Here is a 16,826-nt window from a genome sequence, read left to right on the forward strand (position 1 = left end):
TTTTCTGTTATGCATGTGATCGCTTTCAGTTGAGAGCTTTTTCTCTGCGTTGTAACCTGATTTTTGCCCATATTGGGAATCATGGTTCCCCCTTAATTGGCTTTGGTACGTAGACAAGAGAACTGATTGAGAATGTAATATCTGTTTAAATATTTGATCAAATATTGCATAAAGGGGAGATCACCTTCTATCTTTTAGCCCAAATCTATAATTGACTTAATATGTCCTCGTGCTATGTTTTCTTTGTGCAGAGTAGCAGGGAGCACTTTTATGACCAAATAGGCAAAATGGGAAGTGCACTATACAAGAGCAATTTAGCTTATATCTCTGTAGTTTTTCTGTATTCTTCTTTTTCTAATAATGCATCATTAGCATGTAATCTTTTAAAAACACCATCTGTAAGTGTCTTCTTTTCAGCCAATCTGTATGTACTAGGGCATTTGGAAACATCTTTCTTGGAAGTATAGTCAGGCAACAAATGAAGCTGCTACACAAGCAGGCTCTAAAAGTACTTGGGAGATACCATTGATATATGCAAGAACATCACTGTTTGAGTTGAACATTTGGCTGATCAGATTTAACCTACGAAATCATTCAAGCGTTTGAGAGGTCATATATGTTGCATCATAAGTACATTATTCTTTCTATGAAAATAGTTGTATATATCATAAAAGTTAAAATAGAATAATATTTTACCTGACGTTTAGAAAAGAAAATAGTAAGAAAATTGTATTTTAAAAGATTCCTTTTCATGTTTTCCCTTGTGTATAAGGAGGATAATATACTTCCTACAGACAGTGTATAGTTTGTTAATTTTTGTCTCCACTTTCACCTCATTTTTCAAATATTTAAAAATAATGTGGTTTGACCTTTTTTCTTTCTATCTGTGTGTTTTTTTCCTTCGGTCAGAAAAAGCTCCTCTAACTATTTCTGCTCAGGAGGATGTAAAAATAGTGTATTATAGAGCACTATATCCTTTTGAATCAAGAAGCCACGATGAAATCACTATTCAGCCTGGCGACATAGTCATGGTAAGAAGGGATTGTGGTATTACTTGAAAAAAATTACTTAATCTTTTGCACTTGTGTGATTGAAATTATATACAGCAAGATTTTTTTAGAAACTTGAAAAAAAAATATTTCTGCGAATACCAAAAAGATGTGATATGACATAGGAACCCTATTATAATAGTGGATAGCTTCCTACAGTTCATTTTAAGTGTAAAGTTTAAACATAATCTGTGAGTAGATTGTATCAGTTTTTGTATGCTGAGCTGTGCGTGTCTGTCAAGGTGTTTGAAAAGGTTCCTATACAGAAGGTATCTCAGTGAGAGGTTTCTTGTCCTCCAAGGTACCTAGGGAATAAAGCTGCTGCTGTTTTCTGTTAAGAGAGTGGCTGTTATGTGTGGAATCAAACACTGACTTTGATGAATAGATTGTGTTTCTAATAAGAAATTTCCCTTTTTATAAGAGTACAAGAGCAGTGTAAAATTTTTAACTTGGAAAATTGCGTTTATTAAGAGAATGTTACATCCGGTGTAATACTATGTGAAACAATTATGCTAAACTACAAGATGGCTACACTTGTGTCATGATCACATAAACATTAACATAGTCTTTGTATGGTGGTGATACTTCTTCAGTAATAATGGAAATTTTTTATACAACTCTTTTTGGTGACATTTTTTGACATAATGATCTAGTATAATTGTAACTTGGAATTGTTTGTACAATAACTTACTCTTTTACCTACTTAACTCTTTTGTGAGATACTTCTACATTTATTTTCAAGAGAATATACAGTAGATAAAAGGGCATTTCTACAAAATAAAAACTTCAAAACGTAAAAATTTGATTGTAGGTATGTTGAGAGAATAATTTCCTTTTTTTTTTTAAGTAGATGATGAGATACAAGGGTATGGTCAGCGTGAAACTGTCGTGTTAAACTCTAAAGCAATATTCTGCTTTGTGTCTAATTATCTCTAAAATTATAGTTCTGTTGTTAATGACTGCAGTTATTAAATGTGAATATTAATAAATTACCAGTATGATTTTAATATGCATATGTCTATTCATAATGGGAATTCCTACTGTAACTATTAAATGATACCTTGGTCACTGTGGGAAAGTATATTCATTATAGTGTTCTACCCAACAAAATAGATTTTAAGAGCTGTTGTGTTTTGGCACAGTTCAGTAAGAATTGATTTTGGAAAAAAATATGCTTGGTGGACTCTCATAAGTTGTAATGATAACTATTTTCTAAAAAGCATGCTGGGGAGACGAGCCTTCGTCTCTTAGCCTTTTGGGTTTGTTGTTGTTTTTTTTTATTGATTCGGCTGTGTCACAGTGAAGTATTTGTGACACTAGACTCTGCTTTTGGAAGATAAAAGCTAAATCCTGGATTAGTAGTACTACTGAATGACTCAGGAAGAGGCCTGATGCCATTCGGAGTAACAATGCAATGTGGTGTTCTGCATCAGGAGGTAGTATTGGTCAGTCAGCTGCTAAATGAGAGAGGATACAGGTACGTGGGTCTCCTCAGGCTATTGAAAAATGCTGTCTTCTCTTGTTTTCTTGGGAAATAGGTTGTAACCTAGGCATATAATAAGTAAACTGGTTTTTCCTTGAGTAAGAGTGATCACTCTTAGGTAGGCTTGCAGGGAAATAACATTTTTGCCAAAAACCCATGATATTAAGGAGCACTTCACATGTTTAAATAGAGTTTGAGGTAATCTGAGTCTTCTTATATTGTACTTTTGGATTTTATTTTAACTTACTCTACAAAAGTAGAGTAACTACTCTCAATTTCCTTTATTTAACTTACTTTTGACAATAATTAAACCTGATGACTGATTCTTGTGGGATTTATCTCCTGCTCTGTAGTAATTGCTTAAATGGGCTACTCTTTGAAAAGTTAATATAAGTAAGACACTTTTGTGAAATGTGTTATAATTTTGCCTTGCTTTAAATCATTGCTTTCCTGATGGAGGTTAAAAGGGAATGGGTAAGTGTGCTATATGACTGTCAGGAAGTCTATGCAATTTATTCATTTTCATAAATACAACTTTTGTTACCATGTAGTTTACTTGTTTTTGAATCCACCTAGGGTAAAATGAACAAAGTAGCTCACATTGTCAAAAGTAATTTAAGTGCGATGGACCAGAACTTACTTTTGATAATGGGCATTTGGACTCCTAGACTCTTCTCTGTCCTTTAAGTGTTTGTTGTGTCCTGTGGTTCTAAAAGGTTTGAGTCAGTTACGTTTTTTTGGAAAATAATAATTTACAAGCTTACATGTTAAAGTGTGTCTTATTTATGACATAAATGCAACTCTGTAGTTAAGTTGACCTATACAGTTAGCAGTTTACTGTGTGCAACGAGTGTCGTTTAGAATAACTGTGCTCAAACATAGGCAAATTTAGCACTTCACCATTTTGACGCTTATAAATGGCTTCGTGTGTGTGGGCTTGTGCAGTCATGTCCTGTAATCATATAGCTGTACAGAAGATACCACCCAAACTGTAACTGCCGTGAGCAAAGAATCCAGCTGAAGCCCAAATCCATTGACTGCACACACAGGAACCAGGCCTAAATCCTGGATGTAAATAGGACTGCAGAATTCATTATGTCAGAATGACTTGTGGCTTTAATAGATGTATAGCTTGTAAATAGTTTTTACAACAGTGTAATGCACTTTTACACTGTGCATGAATCTTGAGACCTGTCTTGGTGGAAATGAGGGAGAAGGATGAGGGTTTGTTCTGAAAGGAAAAGTATTTGCAAATTTGCAGATTTGTGGAGGGCTTTCTTTTGCCTGACTTTCCAGTACACGTTAGTTATCTGTAGCACTGGTGTATCTTGTGCAATGGTTGAGAGAATGCGTGGGGAATGGCTGTATTTTTTTTTAATTCTTCCACTTTTTAATTACAATATTTTTATATTTTCTCTTAACTTGGATTTCTGCTTTCTCTGCTTCTTACTTTTCTATGTACTTATATTTCTTTCACTGTAAGCTAGATTGATCCTAACTATAGCTTAAGCAAACTTTTGTCTGGGAACAAATATTCTGAGCCAAGAAAGGCATGCCCCTTTCAGGGCTCTGTCTGTTCAGGAAGTTAAGTTTTTATTATGTGTATGAATATATGTATACAATGTATGGAATTCTTTTCCTTTGGATAGCACTCTTACAAAACAAGTCCTGCAGGCATTCGCTGCCGTTAGGCTCCAGCTTGAAGTAAATGAATGGATTCTGTTGTTGCTGATAATATTTTATGTAGTACAGCTTATTTAAAAAAACCTTAAGCATAATTCAGTGAAATACAGGTGAATTATTGAATTACTGAACTGTAACGATTCTGATAGCAGGAGAACATAACTTAAACATAAAGAAGCTTCCATGGAAAGTCTAAAACAATTTCATGATAGTTTGTTGTCAGGTTTTTTAGTTATTGATTGTGAGAGTTGTAATGAATGTTCTTTGTATTAGACACAGACAGCCTTGTTGTGTTAGATCCTGTGTAGGCATAATCGGCATATGGCCTCTGGCCTGCAGAGCTTATATTCAGCATTCTAACAGGAATTCCAGTAGTCTCAAAATATCTAGACCAAAAGCCTATAAGTGGAATAGAATTAAAATGGTCATTTAATAGATAAAGAGTTGAATAAAACAGATGATTGGTACTCTGTTTAGCTTTGATTATGAGAATATTAGGGTTTGGGTTCATGTGTAGAGTGAATATCTACCATAAAACAGGGCTTCTCTTTGTGTGTGCGTGCACTGCTGGTGATACGCAAGCTAGGTCAAAGTGGAGTAGGACACTGCAAAGCCAGCCCTTCTCTTGACAGAGATAATAACTGGACCTATTGCTGTTGCTGCTAAGAGTTGTGTTGCTGTTACTCCTGTCACTTGTGTTAAGTTGCTGGAAAAAAGTAGTTGGAAGCCATGGCTCTAAAGTACAGTTGGATAAATAAAACCACACACACTGTAATTCACTACTTGGTGTACACTTAAAGTCTAGTTGTATTTTGGAAAAAAATAATCTGGGATAGTTTGTCAAAGGGACTTGGGGATGGTGGGTGTAAAAACATAAGAAAATTAGAACAAACGAATTTTAAAGAAGTTCAAGGGAATGTATTTAAAAGTTCCGATACTGTACTGCAGGTGAAAATTATATTTTATATGAATAACTGAGAAACCAGATTTTTTACGAAGGATAGAGTTAAAATTGTCCTTCAAAGTGCCTTTTCATGAGTATAGGTAGAAAACTTAATTGTATTGAATAAGCATAAATTTGAGTACCCTGTTAGGCTGTTTTATTGATAATCTTTTTTTTTTCTCTGCTTGTACAAAACATTTCTTTCTGAAAAATCACAATGGTTTCTATATGACTGTGATTAATTTCGAAGATGCCCATTTTAGATCACCGTAACAGATTTTTGGCTTTTCAGTCCTTACTCTTTTGTATGTTAGTGATTCTAGTTACTACATGAGCAGTTGAATGAGAGTAGAAACTATGTGACTGTTGTTACTGCTTGGATTATTGAACTTGGCATCAGGTGCTGATAATCCGTTTCTCCCTCTCTCTCCCAAGATTCACCCTCTGCTATGACCTTCCATCACTCATACCACCGCTTTAACAATCCTATTCAGTGCTGCAGTGGAAATTTTGCTCTGCACTGCAGTAAAACCACATTGAACCAGTCAAGCATGTAGTCCATTTATTTCTGGGTTTGCTTTGAGTTAATAGGGACTGAGAAAGAGAATAGACCCAACAGAAAGCAGAAATAATGGATTGTTTCGCACCAAATGAGGGGTGTGGGATACAAATTACAATAGGAGGCAGTCGAAGAATCAACAACTGGCCTAAGGCAAAGCAGTGTATCAGCAGCTCAAATGACTAGGCCAGGGACAATCGAGGCAGAAGCTTTGCTGCCTGGATTTCAGTCACTTTTAGGCAAAAGAATGGTCCCACCTTTAGTCTAGAAAAACTAGTTTGCACCATTACCACAAATAATTTTTTTTTGCCACTGTTTCTTTTTTCTCCTCCAAACAAGCAGCTGGTTGGCTTATATTTTGTTAAAATCGATAGAGTGAATTCATAGCTGTGTTTCCAACTGGAGCATCCAGCTCCAGACACTACTATGTGCTATTTTTGTACAATGTCATATCTTGAAAACTCCTTTGACCAAAAAAGATACTATTTCTTATTCCTTAGCTCGTGAAGCATTCTGTTATCAACAAACCTCTCACATTGATAATGGATTTTTAGGAAATAGTGTCGGATGACTTAGAAGTGCAAATTTAAGCATCTCTGACTGCTGTACTATTATCTGCCACAGTCAGCAGAGTTATGCTGTTGTTTGAAACTCATACGTATTTTGAAATACTGATTGCTAGTGGCCTAAGCAGATTAGAGAAACTCGACAAAAACCAGCTGCTGTGTAGGGTTGGTCACCAGACTTTTCATTACTGGCCCGGTTTTACTGCTGACTTGACCATTGCTGGGGAATCTGTAGCTATGCACAGCAGATTGTTGTACAAAGCACACGTTATTTACACGTCAAAGGTGCAAACCCTATTCATATGTAAGGGTTTTCTTGAAAACTGAGATTCTTTTGACCTATCAAAGAGATCAGATAGCTAGAACACCAAATTTACTAAAATTATTATAGAATACAATTATTGCCTTTCTTCTTCTAAAAAGTTTCTGCAATTGACATCGCCTTGGAAGTATTTAGCCATCATATCAATTCACCAGGGCAGCAAGAGTGAAATACTTTTCCACATTCTTGCTGAATGTGGTTAGCTGCAGCTCACAGAATTTGAACTGATCACTTTTGTTGAAATAGCCGACTAAGAAAGTAGTCCGTCAGTAGAGCTTGGAGAACAAATGTGTGGAACGTTTTAGAAAAGTTAACAGGAAAGTGTGAAATTTGCAAAATCATAGCTTAACACAATTATAATAATCAGTAAGTAGGAATTAAAATACAGCTGGGAAAATAGCCCTGTTTCATCCAGTCCTTTATGGCTTGGCGAAGGTATCAGAGTGAGGGGAAAGAACAGCAGTCTGCAAATTCATGGATGAAAACTTACCACGGAATTGTTTTTGTATAAATATATTAGCAAATCTGTGCATTTGTTTAGAATTGTTTGATGGGTGTTGTTTTTAATATACTGTAGGTTTTTGTTGTATTTTCTGCAAGAGAAAATTTAGGAAAACTTGTTCAAACTGCATTTTGTATTAGTTAAACCAGCAATATCGGTATTTAAGGGATTTCTCTAGAACTAACTTCTCCCAAGTCTGCTGCACTACGACAGACTTTCAAGCAACTTTTTAAAAACCCATGCTTGGCTTGTGCATCAGGACTGAAATAAAACTCTTTACATCATGACTAAGAAATCTGTTTGATTTTAGCTTAGATAAAAAAGAAAAAAACAATTGCAAAGCAGTATTGTGTTGCAAAACATTCCCTTATATATTAATACTCCATAGAAGGAAGAGCTGTCAACATAATCCTCCAAAGGTAAATTCAATAACAACAACAAAATTCTACCTAGGTGGAACTTGTATTTGTAATGAAGGTGTTATGTCTCTGTAACTAGAGAAAGTTAATTACTGTGGACGAGACAGATTGTTTTAAGTAAAAATTCTGTTTGTATGTTATGTTTCTTAACTTTCTAACTTAATGTATCTACAGGTAGATGAAAGCCAGACTGGAGAACCAGGGTGGCTTGGTGGAGAATTGAAGGGGAAAACTGGATGGTTCCCTGCAAACTATGCAGAGAAAATACCTGAAAATGAAGTTCCAGCTTCTGTAAAGCCAGCAGTTGAGGCGGCTGCTGCACCTAAAGTTTCTGTGCATGAAACCACTACATCGCTAGGAGCTCCTGCTTCTACAGAGTGTGCTACAACTGCCAATAACTGGGCAGACTTCAGTTCAACGTATGTTCGAGTAGTGATTATCACCTTAAGTGTGGTGGAGTCCTTTTTAATTGATTTGACTGTGGTGTCAGTTAACACAGAGTATCAAGATTGCAAAATAAAAATAGCTTGTTTGAAGTAAAATGTTTTTTCCATAGTAAATAGTTAAAATTGCAGCCTTGTGGAACTTCAACCATGCTCCCATCATATCTGCCTGAGCAAAGCAGAAAGACAGATGGCGAATAGGAGGCATTCCTACGTGAGGGTGGTGACAAGGTGGAAATCCCAAGGTGTTCACCTTCCTTCTCTTAAATTAGTTGACACCAGTCCTCATTAAAGGTTTCCAACTTGGATTATACAAAATATAAGGCCAGTTAACGTGAAAAGCTGATTTACTCATTCCTTATCACAACATTAATAAGATTGATGCAAGTAGAACATGTACCTTCCCTAGGTATCTTGGTAACTCAACTTAATGCTCTGTGCAGTATTATCAGCCCTATGTAAATGGGGTTGGGTAAGTAATTGTCTTATCTTTTGATCATCTAATACATATTTATAAACTAACATCTAAATATCTTTGTGCAATATTACAGTACATAATGTGTTCTATTTCAGAATTTACATCAAGTAGGTTACAGTGGCTTTTCCAGTTATTTAAACTTACTCCATTTTGCTACAAGCAGTTATTTTTCTGAGGGGGGGAGGTAAGACTAAATCTTGAGCTGCTTGGAGATGTCTGGCACATACTGGATTTTATTGTTTTTTAATAAATCATACTTTTGACAAAGCTGTTCTGCACTAGGTGGATAATGCATGCTTTCATGCTTTTAATAAAAATTAATATTTAATTTCAATACAAAGTGAGTCCCAGAGCATTTATACTAATAATTCTGTCCTTGACATGATACAGGGGTCTGGGATGGTTGTGGCCTTTGGACACTATTACAGTCTAGGTGGACAACAATTGATGACTCCAACTAATAGCACAAGTAACAGGCAAAGGAAACTTAGGTTTAAGATATGTGCTTTATTTACACTCCTGGAGTTCATGTGATTTTGTTCATTTAAGTGGTTATCTGGAGACAGATGTGGATTATGAGATTTAGCATTTTAAAGGACAAGAGATAACATAAAAAGGATAAGAGGTTGCGTAGAACTCTAAAGAGTTGAAAGAAGTCAGTAGGAAATAATTAAAGCAAAAGAAAAAAGGTAAGGATTTGGTTGAGAAGCAGCAAAAGGATGTATAAGGGAAAGCGATGTGAGAGGTCAGTGACGTGCAGGTGTGAAGATTTCAAACCTGTTTTGAAGAGAATGATGATTTTTTTTTTTTCTTTTAAGTTACTTCTTTACGCTGTATATAATACAGGCTGCACTACTTGAACTTCTGTTGTATTGGGGCACAGCTAAGAAATGATGCTAAATTGCAGGAACAGCTGGCATTAAGTAGCAAGGACAAGCAACTGTATTTAGAGATTGCCTTTTTAAGATAAATTTATTGTTAGCCTGTGTTTGATTGCACTACTTCCCCCGAGAGTTATGCTCATGGAATATTCAATTAAAAGAATTTAACCTACAATGTAGATTTTTTTTTTTTCTGCACAATCTTCCTGCATGAGTGTTTTTATTCAGTTGAAAATGGTAGGAATTACATCATTCTCTCTCTTCCCACCCCCACCCCCCTTCTTTTTTTTCAGATGGCCAACAAACACTAGTGAGAAACCGGAGACTGATAACTGGGATGCCTGGGCAGCTCAACCGTCTTTGACTGTCCCCAGTGCAGGGCAGCTGCGGCAGCGATCAGCCTTCACTCCTGCCACTGTTACAGGATCATCTCCCTCTCCTGTCTTGGGTCAGGTGAGCACCTGTATTCATTAAAACTGTTCTGACCCAGCACAAATGTTTGGAAAGCAAAGTATGAACATTGACCATGCATTAAAACGGCCCTCTGAGAAAGGTAAGCTATTTCAGTTTGGAGCGATGAACAGGTAGTACATATCCATTTGCAAAATCTGTGGCAGAATTTAACATGAAGCGGTTCTTGTTCTGCTATTCTGTACTGGCTTTTTTAAATTTTGGTGGTCCAGTCTTAATGTTTTGGCAGGATGCCAATTTTGGGTTACTTCCTTGGGGTTTTCCTGAATCACATGACAATAACCTTCACTCCAAAGTGGATTATGTAGTTAAGTGGAATAGCAATGGCAAAGCTTCCCATCAGATGAATACCGTCCATCTGTTAAGGCATTTCCCCTTCCTCAACTGAACAACATACTGTTCTTGTAAGCTCATGTGTTCTGAAAAATGCCAAATAACTTAGTATCTTAGAGGGAAAAAAAACCAACTTGGAATGTACAGTGAATAATTTGTGGAAAAGATCATTTTCCGTGAAGTTTATTTTAAGTCCTGCCAAAATAGCTTCAAGAGGGTTTATTATATGTATATCTTGATAATAAAACTTTATTTAACTTGTTAAGCAAAACAGTGGATAATCTTGCTTTGTATTGATTATGTGTTAACAGATAGAAATGTAGGAGAACTGTAAACATTTTTGGTATTACTTTGTAAGTTTAATTGACTGACTTTGCTTTATGCATTTGAGGGAGAGTCTGTGTGTTTTGTTGCTATATAAGTAGCATAAGAATATAATTCCTTAAGCTGCTTTCTTTATGAAAGGTGGTTCATGACTGACTTCTCGTCTCTTTTCTTTTTTTTTTTTTAATTTTTTTAAATTGCATTAGGGCGAAAAAGTGGAGGGGCTTCAAGCACAGGCTTTGTATCCTTGGAGAGCGAAAAAAGACAACCACCTTAATTTCAATAAAAATGATATCATCACAGTTTTGGAGCAGCAAGATATGTGGTGGTTTGGAGAGGTTCAAGGACAAAAGGGGTGGTTTCCTAAATCGTATGTGAAGCTTATTTCAGGCCCCATTAGGAAGTCAACGAGGTATTTTATTTGCTTTTGCCATACTTTACTTCTGTACTGTAAGGGTTCAATAAATAGGAAGAGTTGCACAGTTAATTTTGAAGTTTAGAAGCTACTCTGTAAAAATGCCCTTTTTTTTTTTTTAATATGACTCTCTTCTTGGGGGGGGTTGACTTCCAACCCTGGAAATTCATGTGAGGAATAAGAAATCTGACCTCAGTTCTCCTTGGGTCATGCATCATCAACAAAAGATCTAAAGCTTAATGAATGGTCTTCATTTTATGTGACTTGCAAATGAGTGTATTGGATGTTATGAATTACAGCTATGTCAGTCATAGATTATCTTTCCCCAAAATAGAAAGGTGTACCTCAAAACTTAATCACTTTTTACTCTTGGAGGATGAAGCAGTCAAAATCTGGTTCTGTATAATGTGAAGGCAACATTAAAATTAGTAATACAAATGGGAAGGATTTTAGATTTATTTTTTTTTCTGAGGGAGAAGAGGAGGTGCAGAAACTTTTGTATTTAAGGCAGTTACCTAAATGTAACCATGACTGGCCATTGTACTTTAAAGCTTTAATTTGCACATTTACATTCTCTTCTTTTAAAATGTAGGGAGTTGCTTATGGATGCATATGCATTTTTTAGTTTTTAAATATAATAATAATTTTTCTGAAGAGTTTTAATTTCTTAAATAACCGTTATTTTCTTCTAAAGCATGGATTCTGGTTCCTCAGAAAGTCCTGCTAGTCTGAAAAGAGTAGCATCACCAGCAACAAAAGCAACTACATCAGGTGAAGGTAAGTGTTTCAAACTAAACGGCATTAATAGTATTTTACTATGTAATTAAATAGAATAAGTCTGCTTATTACCAGAAACAAGCTTAGAATCAGATCTTAGTGTTTTAAGGTCAGGCCTGTTAAAATTGAATTGCAAATCAATTTGCCTCTAGAATGATTTAAAATTGTTATAGTAAGAATTTTTACGTTATGTATATAGAAGAAATAATTTCACATGCCATTAAAATATCATCTGTAGTTTGTACTCTTTCTTGCATAAATATTTTGGAAATGATTCCCAATCTGGAATGGGATTTTGCTGAGGGCCAAATAAGCACATCTGTACCTGTACTTCATGATGTCGGGAATTGTAAATAAATCTCTCAAATTCATGCAAAGCTCACTTCCAATGTTTCATTAAAGCTCTTTAATTAAAGAAATTACAATCAGTTATAGAATGTTGTGATCCTTGTGGTGAAGATTTCTCCTCATTTTTAAAGATGGAACGTGGGGCACAGACAGATAATTGTCAGGCCTCTGGAGGATTTTGAAAGACTTGCATTCCTGGCTGTTGCCACCCTTCAGCTGGACGTTAATGTCTCCACACGAGCTGTGTTAACAGACTGTGTGGACACTCTTAATCCACTTCAGTGCAGTGTCAGCTAGGTTAATTTAAATCACAGTCAGAGTAAATCAATGAATCTAAATATAGGTTACAAATGAACATTTGTATATAATCTCTACAGCACACCTTAAGTTTTTTCACTGCAATTCTACATGCAATTTTAAGTGAGAGAGTCTCTTTGGTTACTGATGTACTTAATTTGCCACTGGCATGAGCACTACAGAAATTAAAAGGAGGGAATGGTAAAGATCCATGTAACGAGGAAAGTGAGATAACCAGTTACTTCAAAATACAACTAGTCTTGCTCACTGTGTATTTGAGGAAAAGCAATTGTAGAAATGCTAAGTCTTTTTTTGTAAAGTATGGGATATCTCATGTTATACGTTTGTATTAAAAAGGAACGCAACTTTTTAATAAAACATTTCAAAAACCCCTGTATTTTTAAGAAATAATAAAGCATGTGTTTAGCATCTTGTATTATATTTAAAGGATTTAAGAAAAAAATCCATCTGTATAGCATACATTATGATATTTAATGTGTGTGTTTGTGTGCACGTGCATACAAACTGATGTCTGTTCTTCAGCTGCAGTTGTTAGACAAACCATGTCTTAGCTTTCATTAAGGATAGTAATTGTGGTTTGAATTCCTGCTGAACTTCCCTGAGCTAAGCTTTTTGGTCAGATTTAGTGTTCGAGCAAATAGAACAATCGCCAGCTGCAGTGGAATACTTGAATGTTTTTGTTACATATGTATGAAAGTCTTCGTGAAATATTGTGAACTGCTTTTAGCTCCAGAGCTGGTCCTAGAAGCAGAGAATATAATCTTCAGAAATTGTTTTGTGCCCATATAAAGTGTGATAATGCTCAGTTAAATAAGAATGTATCAAGTTGTGTAGAAAATGTTACTCAATTGTCTGAAATTCTTCTTTGTAATAATTTATGTAGTTCTGTGATTGAGTTATACATTGCATTTCTCAACATCAGTCTACTTCAGTGTTTTTGCACTTGAATACTAAGTGGTTGACTGTGTTTTAACAAAACAGAACACATTCAGGCTTTGTCTTAACATTTCCCAGCCATCTGTTGCGTAAGATGCAACGAGATGTGCGCCCTTCATGCAGAGCTCCAAGTAATGAAAGAATTCATTGTATACGAGAGCCAAACAGCATATGTAAGATGAAGACTGCATCTACAGATATTTGGATACTGAGACTTTCCATCTTCAAGACTGAAAATTCTAATCATCAGCACAAACCATAAACCATTAGCAAATATCTTTTCAGAGTCGTTTCTGATATAAATTAATAATTTATGTACATTTTAATTATACTACCAAATTATTAAAAAAAAATAAATCCTACAGAAGCAGCCTTTTGATAGATTGTATTTAGTTCTGATAGATATAATTTTATGCATTAAATATTGAGGTTTCTATGAGTAGTTATTAATAAATTTGTCTTCTATCTAGACCATGAATAGACTACATTATATTAGTTGGATTTTGCAAATGATAATTGAGCAGTTTATCAAGTGTTTTCCCATGTTCTGTATTTATTTCCCTCTTACAGAGTATATTGCTATGTATACATATGAGAGTTCTGAACAAGGAGACCTAACTTTTCAACAAGGTGATATGATTCTTGTGACAAAGAAAGATGGCGACTGGTGGACAGGAACACTGGGTGATAAATCAGGAGTTTTCCCATCTAATTATGTGAGACTCAAAGATTCTGAGGTAGAGACATATTGAAATGTTATAAAATTGAGCTGGGGGAGGCATGTTTTGTTTGGAGTTGTAGTGGTAGTTCCAAGGCAGTGGATCATAAGGGAAGAAAATATATTTTGCAGTCTCACTGAATGTGAGATTGGAAAGGGAAAACAATAATAGTTGCATTTTACAATATCAAGTTGTAAATAACTTTGTGGATCACATATTAAAATGAATCTTGCATATGTTAGTAGTTAACTTTGCAGTTTTGTAGAGACAAATCAGAATAGCTATTAGTTCTTTCTTCCCCAGGTAAGTTTTTAATGACTGAGTTGTATCTTACTGCCATTATTTTTTGAAAAAGATATAGGAGAGAGTAATATTTCAGTCTATTATCTTTTTTACCCCTATTGCCATTTTCTTGCAATCAAGGGGGACAAATTTTGCAACAAAACTTAGCTAACTACTATATTTATTTGAAAGTTCTTGACTGAATAATAGAGGTTCTGTTTCATCTGATTTTTATCCAGGAATAATCTGATAGAACATGTCCATATTAGATTTTATTTCTTTCTTTTTAGATATTCTAAAGAAAGACACTTTCTCATTTATAGTCCTCATATGTTTGAGAGGATAATTCATCTACTAGCAGGAATTAGCTTAGAATCACAGTTGAATACAATACTAATCTCATGATGAGAGGAGTTCTTGTTTATGTCTCAAAGAATAATAGGGTGTTTAAAAGTAAATAAATAAGTAAAAATTACTGTTTTTTTTAGAAATCTGGATAGTAAGGCTTTTTCCACAAGTCTTGAATTCTGTGTGTATGTTACACAACTCAATGAAAGACTGTGTCATCTATATTTTGCATCATGTAACAATTTTAGTCAATCGCTAGCACTACTAATACGAGAACCAAACAGTCTTACACTGGAGAAGTCCTGTCCCAGTTTTGATTGGTTGTTCCCTTGTGTTGTGAGGTACGCTTTTCTGTGCACATTAAGACACTAGTTTCATAGAATAAAATCATAGAATCATTTATGTTGGAAAAGATCTTTAAGATCATTGAGTCCAGCCACAAACCTAACACTGCCAAAACCACCACTAAATCATGTCGCTAAGCACCAGATCTGCCCGTCTTTTAAATACCTCCAGGGGTAGGGACTCCACCACTTCCCTGGGCAGCCTGTTACAATGCTTGGTAACCCTTTCAGTGTGAAAAATTTTCGTAATGTCTAATCTAAACCTTCCCTGGCGTGACTTGAGGCCATTTCCTCTTGTCCTATCTCTTGTTATGTGGGAGAAGAGACCGACCCCCACCTCTCTACAACCTTCTTTCAGGTAGCTGTAGAGAGCAATAAGGTCTCCTCTCAGCCTCCTTTTCTCCAGGCTAAACATCCCCAGCTCCCTCAGCTGCTCCTCATAAGGCTTGTTCTCCAGACCCCTCACCAGCTTTGTTGCCCTTCTCTGGACTCGCTCCAGAACCTCAGTGTCTTTCTTGTAGTGAGGATCCCAAAACTGGACACAGTACTCGAGATGTGGCCTCACCAGTTCTGAGTATAGGGGCATGGTCACTTCCCTGGTCCTGCTGGCCACGCTATTTCTCATGCAAAATGATCATTTTTAACCATTTTAAGTGAGCACAGGTATGGTCCTACTTGCCACACTTTTGCTACCACGGTCTTTCATCGGGCCTGTTAATAAACCAGTTCAGGACACTAAGCAGAGCAGAAAACCAGTTTAGCAGAAGTAATATATACTTCTGATGTGGTAATCTGAATCAACCTAACAAAGGTTAAAAAAATGTCAGTACCAGAATTAATAGGGGAGGAAAGTAGGGAAGGAGGCAAGATTGCCTCAGCATCGGCTTAGATTAGTTTGAGCTGGCTTTGTGTTAAATACTTCATTACAGAAGGGAAACAACATACTTTACATTTAGTATATAGTTTTGGATAGGCCTGTGCTCATTCCTACCTTTCAGTTGCATCAAATCTAGTGACTACAGAGCAGCAGATAGTTAGATCAGGTCGCAGACTAGAAGGGGAGTACTTAATGGTTCAGTTAGTGGAAGCATTGTAGCTGTAGCACTGTGGAGCCCATCACAGCAGGCTAGATTGTCTTTTTGAAATCAGAGTAAATTTTGTACAGTAGTAAGTTGTGGTAGGGTATAGGTTTACCCTGACAAGAGACCTCAGTGAGAGTGTGGACAAGAAATGCTGAACTCTCTGTCCCCAAGTCTAGCAGCTTGATTCTCCTCTGAGTGGTGCAACATCCTTCAGTTGTGGCAGCAGAGGTCTTTGTGGGTTTGTATCAAGGAATTTACATGGCTAAGAAAAGCGTTCCTTTTTGCAGTCTGGAATATGGATTATAGTTCAGCCCTGCCAGGAACTCTTCACGTACATCAAAAAGATGGTGGCTTGCCCCACGGAGGTATCGGAACAAGTGTACAGATAATTTCCTAACCTGTGGAATATCTTGTGATCACGAAACTGTGCCCTAAGTCTCTTTATATTACCTCTAAGTTCATATTGTAGTTGATGAGTGGGAACTTCCACTGTCAGCCTTCTAAAACCCTGTGAAGCCTGTTTCATAGGTGGATAGTAATAGTTGCTAGTTAGTTACTTAATCTCAGCTACATTCTTGTTATTTAATGTTAAGTTTCCTCGGAACTTTTGTGAAGGAACTGGTTTTGTTTTCCCTTAAAATATTCTCAACAGAGTTTAATCTCAAAACCTGAGAATTCATATACAGATGTGCAGAGCTGCCCTTTGTGTGCCTTTAAGGACTGGATGCTTGTCCTGCCTGGTGAGAGACAGGCACACACATTGGCAAATCATCTTTGTAGAGAACTCAGAAATAGACATTT

General features: G+C 36.0%; 1 protein-coding gene across 16 annotated transcripts in view; it reads left to right on the forward strand.

Annotated features, from left to right (window-relative positions):
• The window catches only part of ITSN1 (intersectin 1), a 139,772-nt gene that overhangs the window by 83,139 nt on the left and 39,807 nt on the right, over positions 1-16,826 (forward strand). For 12 of the 16 annotated variants that reach the window (XM_074601329.1, XM_074601431.1, XM_074601384.1 and 9 more), the window contains 7 exons: positions 910-1,031; positions 2,992-3,006; positions 7,701-7,945; positions 9,622-9,781; positions 10,663-10,868; positions 11,566-11,648; positions 13,821-13,987. In XM_074601329.1, the coding sequence (XP_074457430.1) occupies positions 910-1,031; positions 2,992-3,006; positions 7,701-7,945; positions 9,622-9,781; positions 10,663-10,868; positions 11,566-11,648; positions 13,821-13,987 (998 nt within the window). The remainder of the gene's footprint in view (positions 1-909; positions 1,032-2,991; positions 3,007-7,700; positions 7,946-9,621; positions 9,782-10,662; positions 10,869-11,565; positions 11,649-13,820; positions 13,988-16,826) is intronic. The other 4 variants (XM_074601376.1, XM_074601409.1, XM_074601447.1 and 1 more) reach the window with 1 other exon arrangement.

The sequence above is a fragment of the Larus michahellis genome, chromosome 1 (genome assembly GCF_964199755.1).
Source record: "Larus michahellis chromosome 1, bLarMic1.1, whole genome shotgun sequence".
NCBI lineage: Eukaryota > Metazoa > Chordata > Aves > Charadriiformes > Laridae > Larus > Larus michahellis.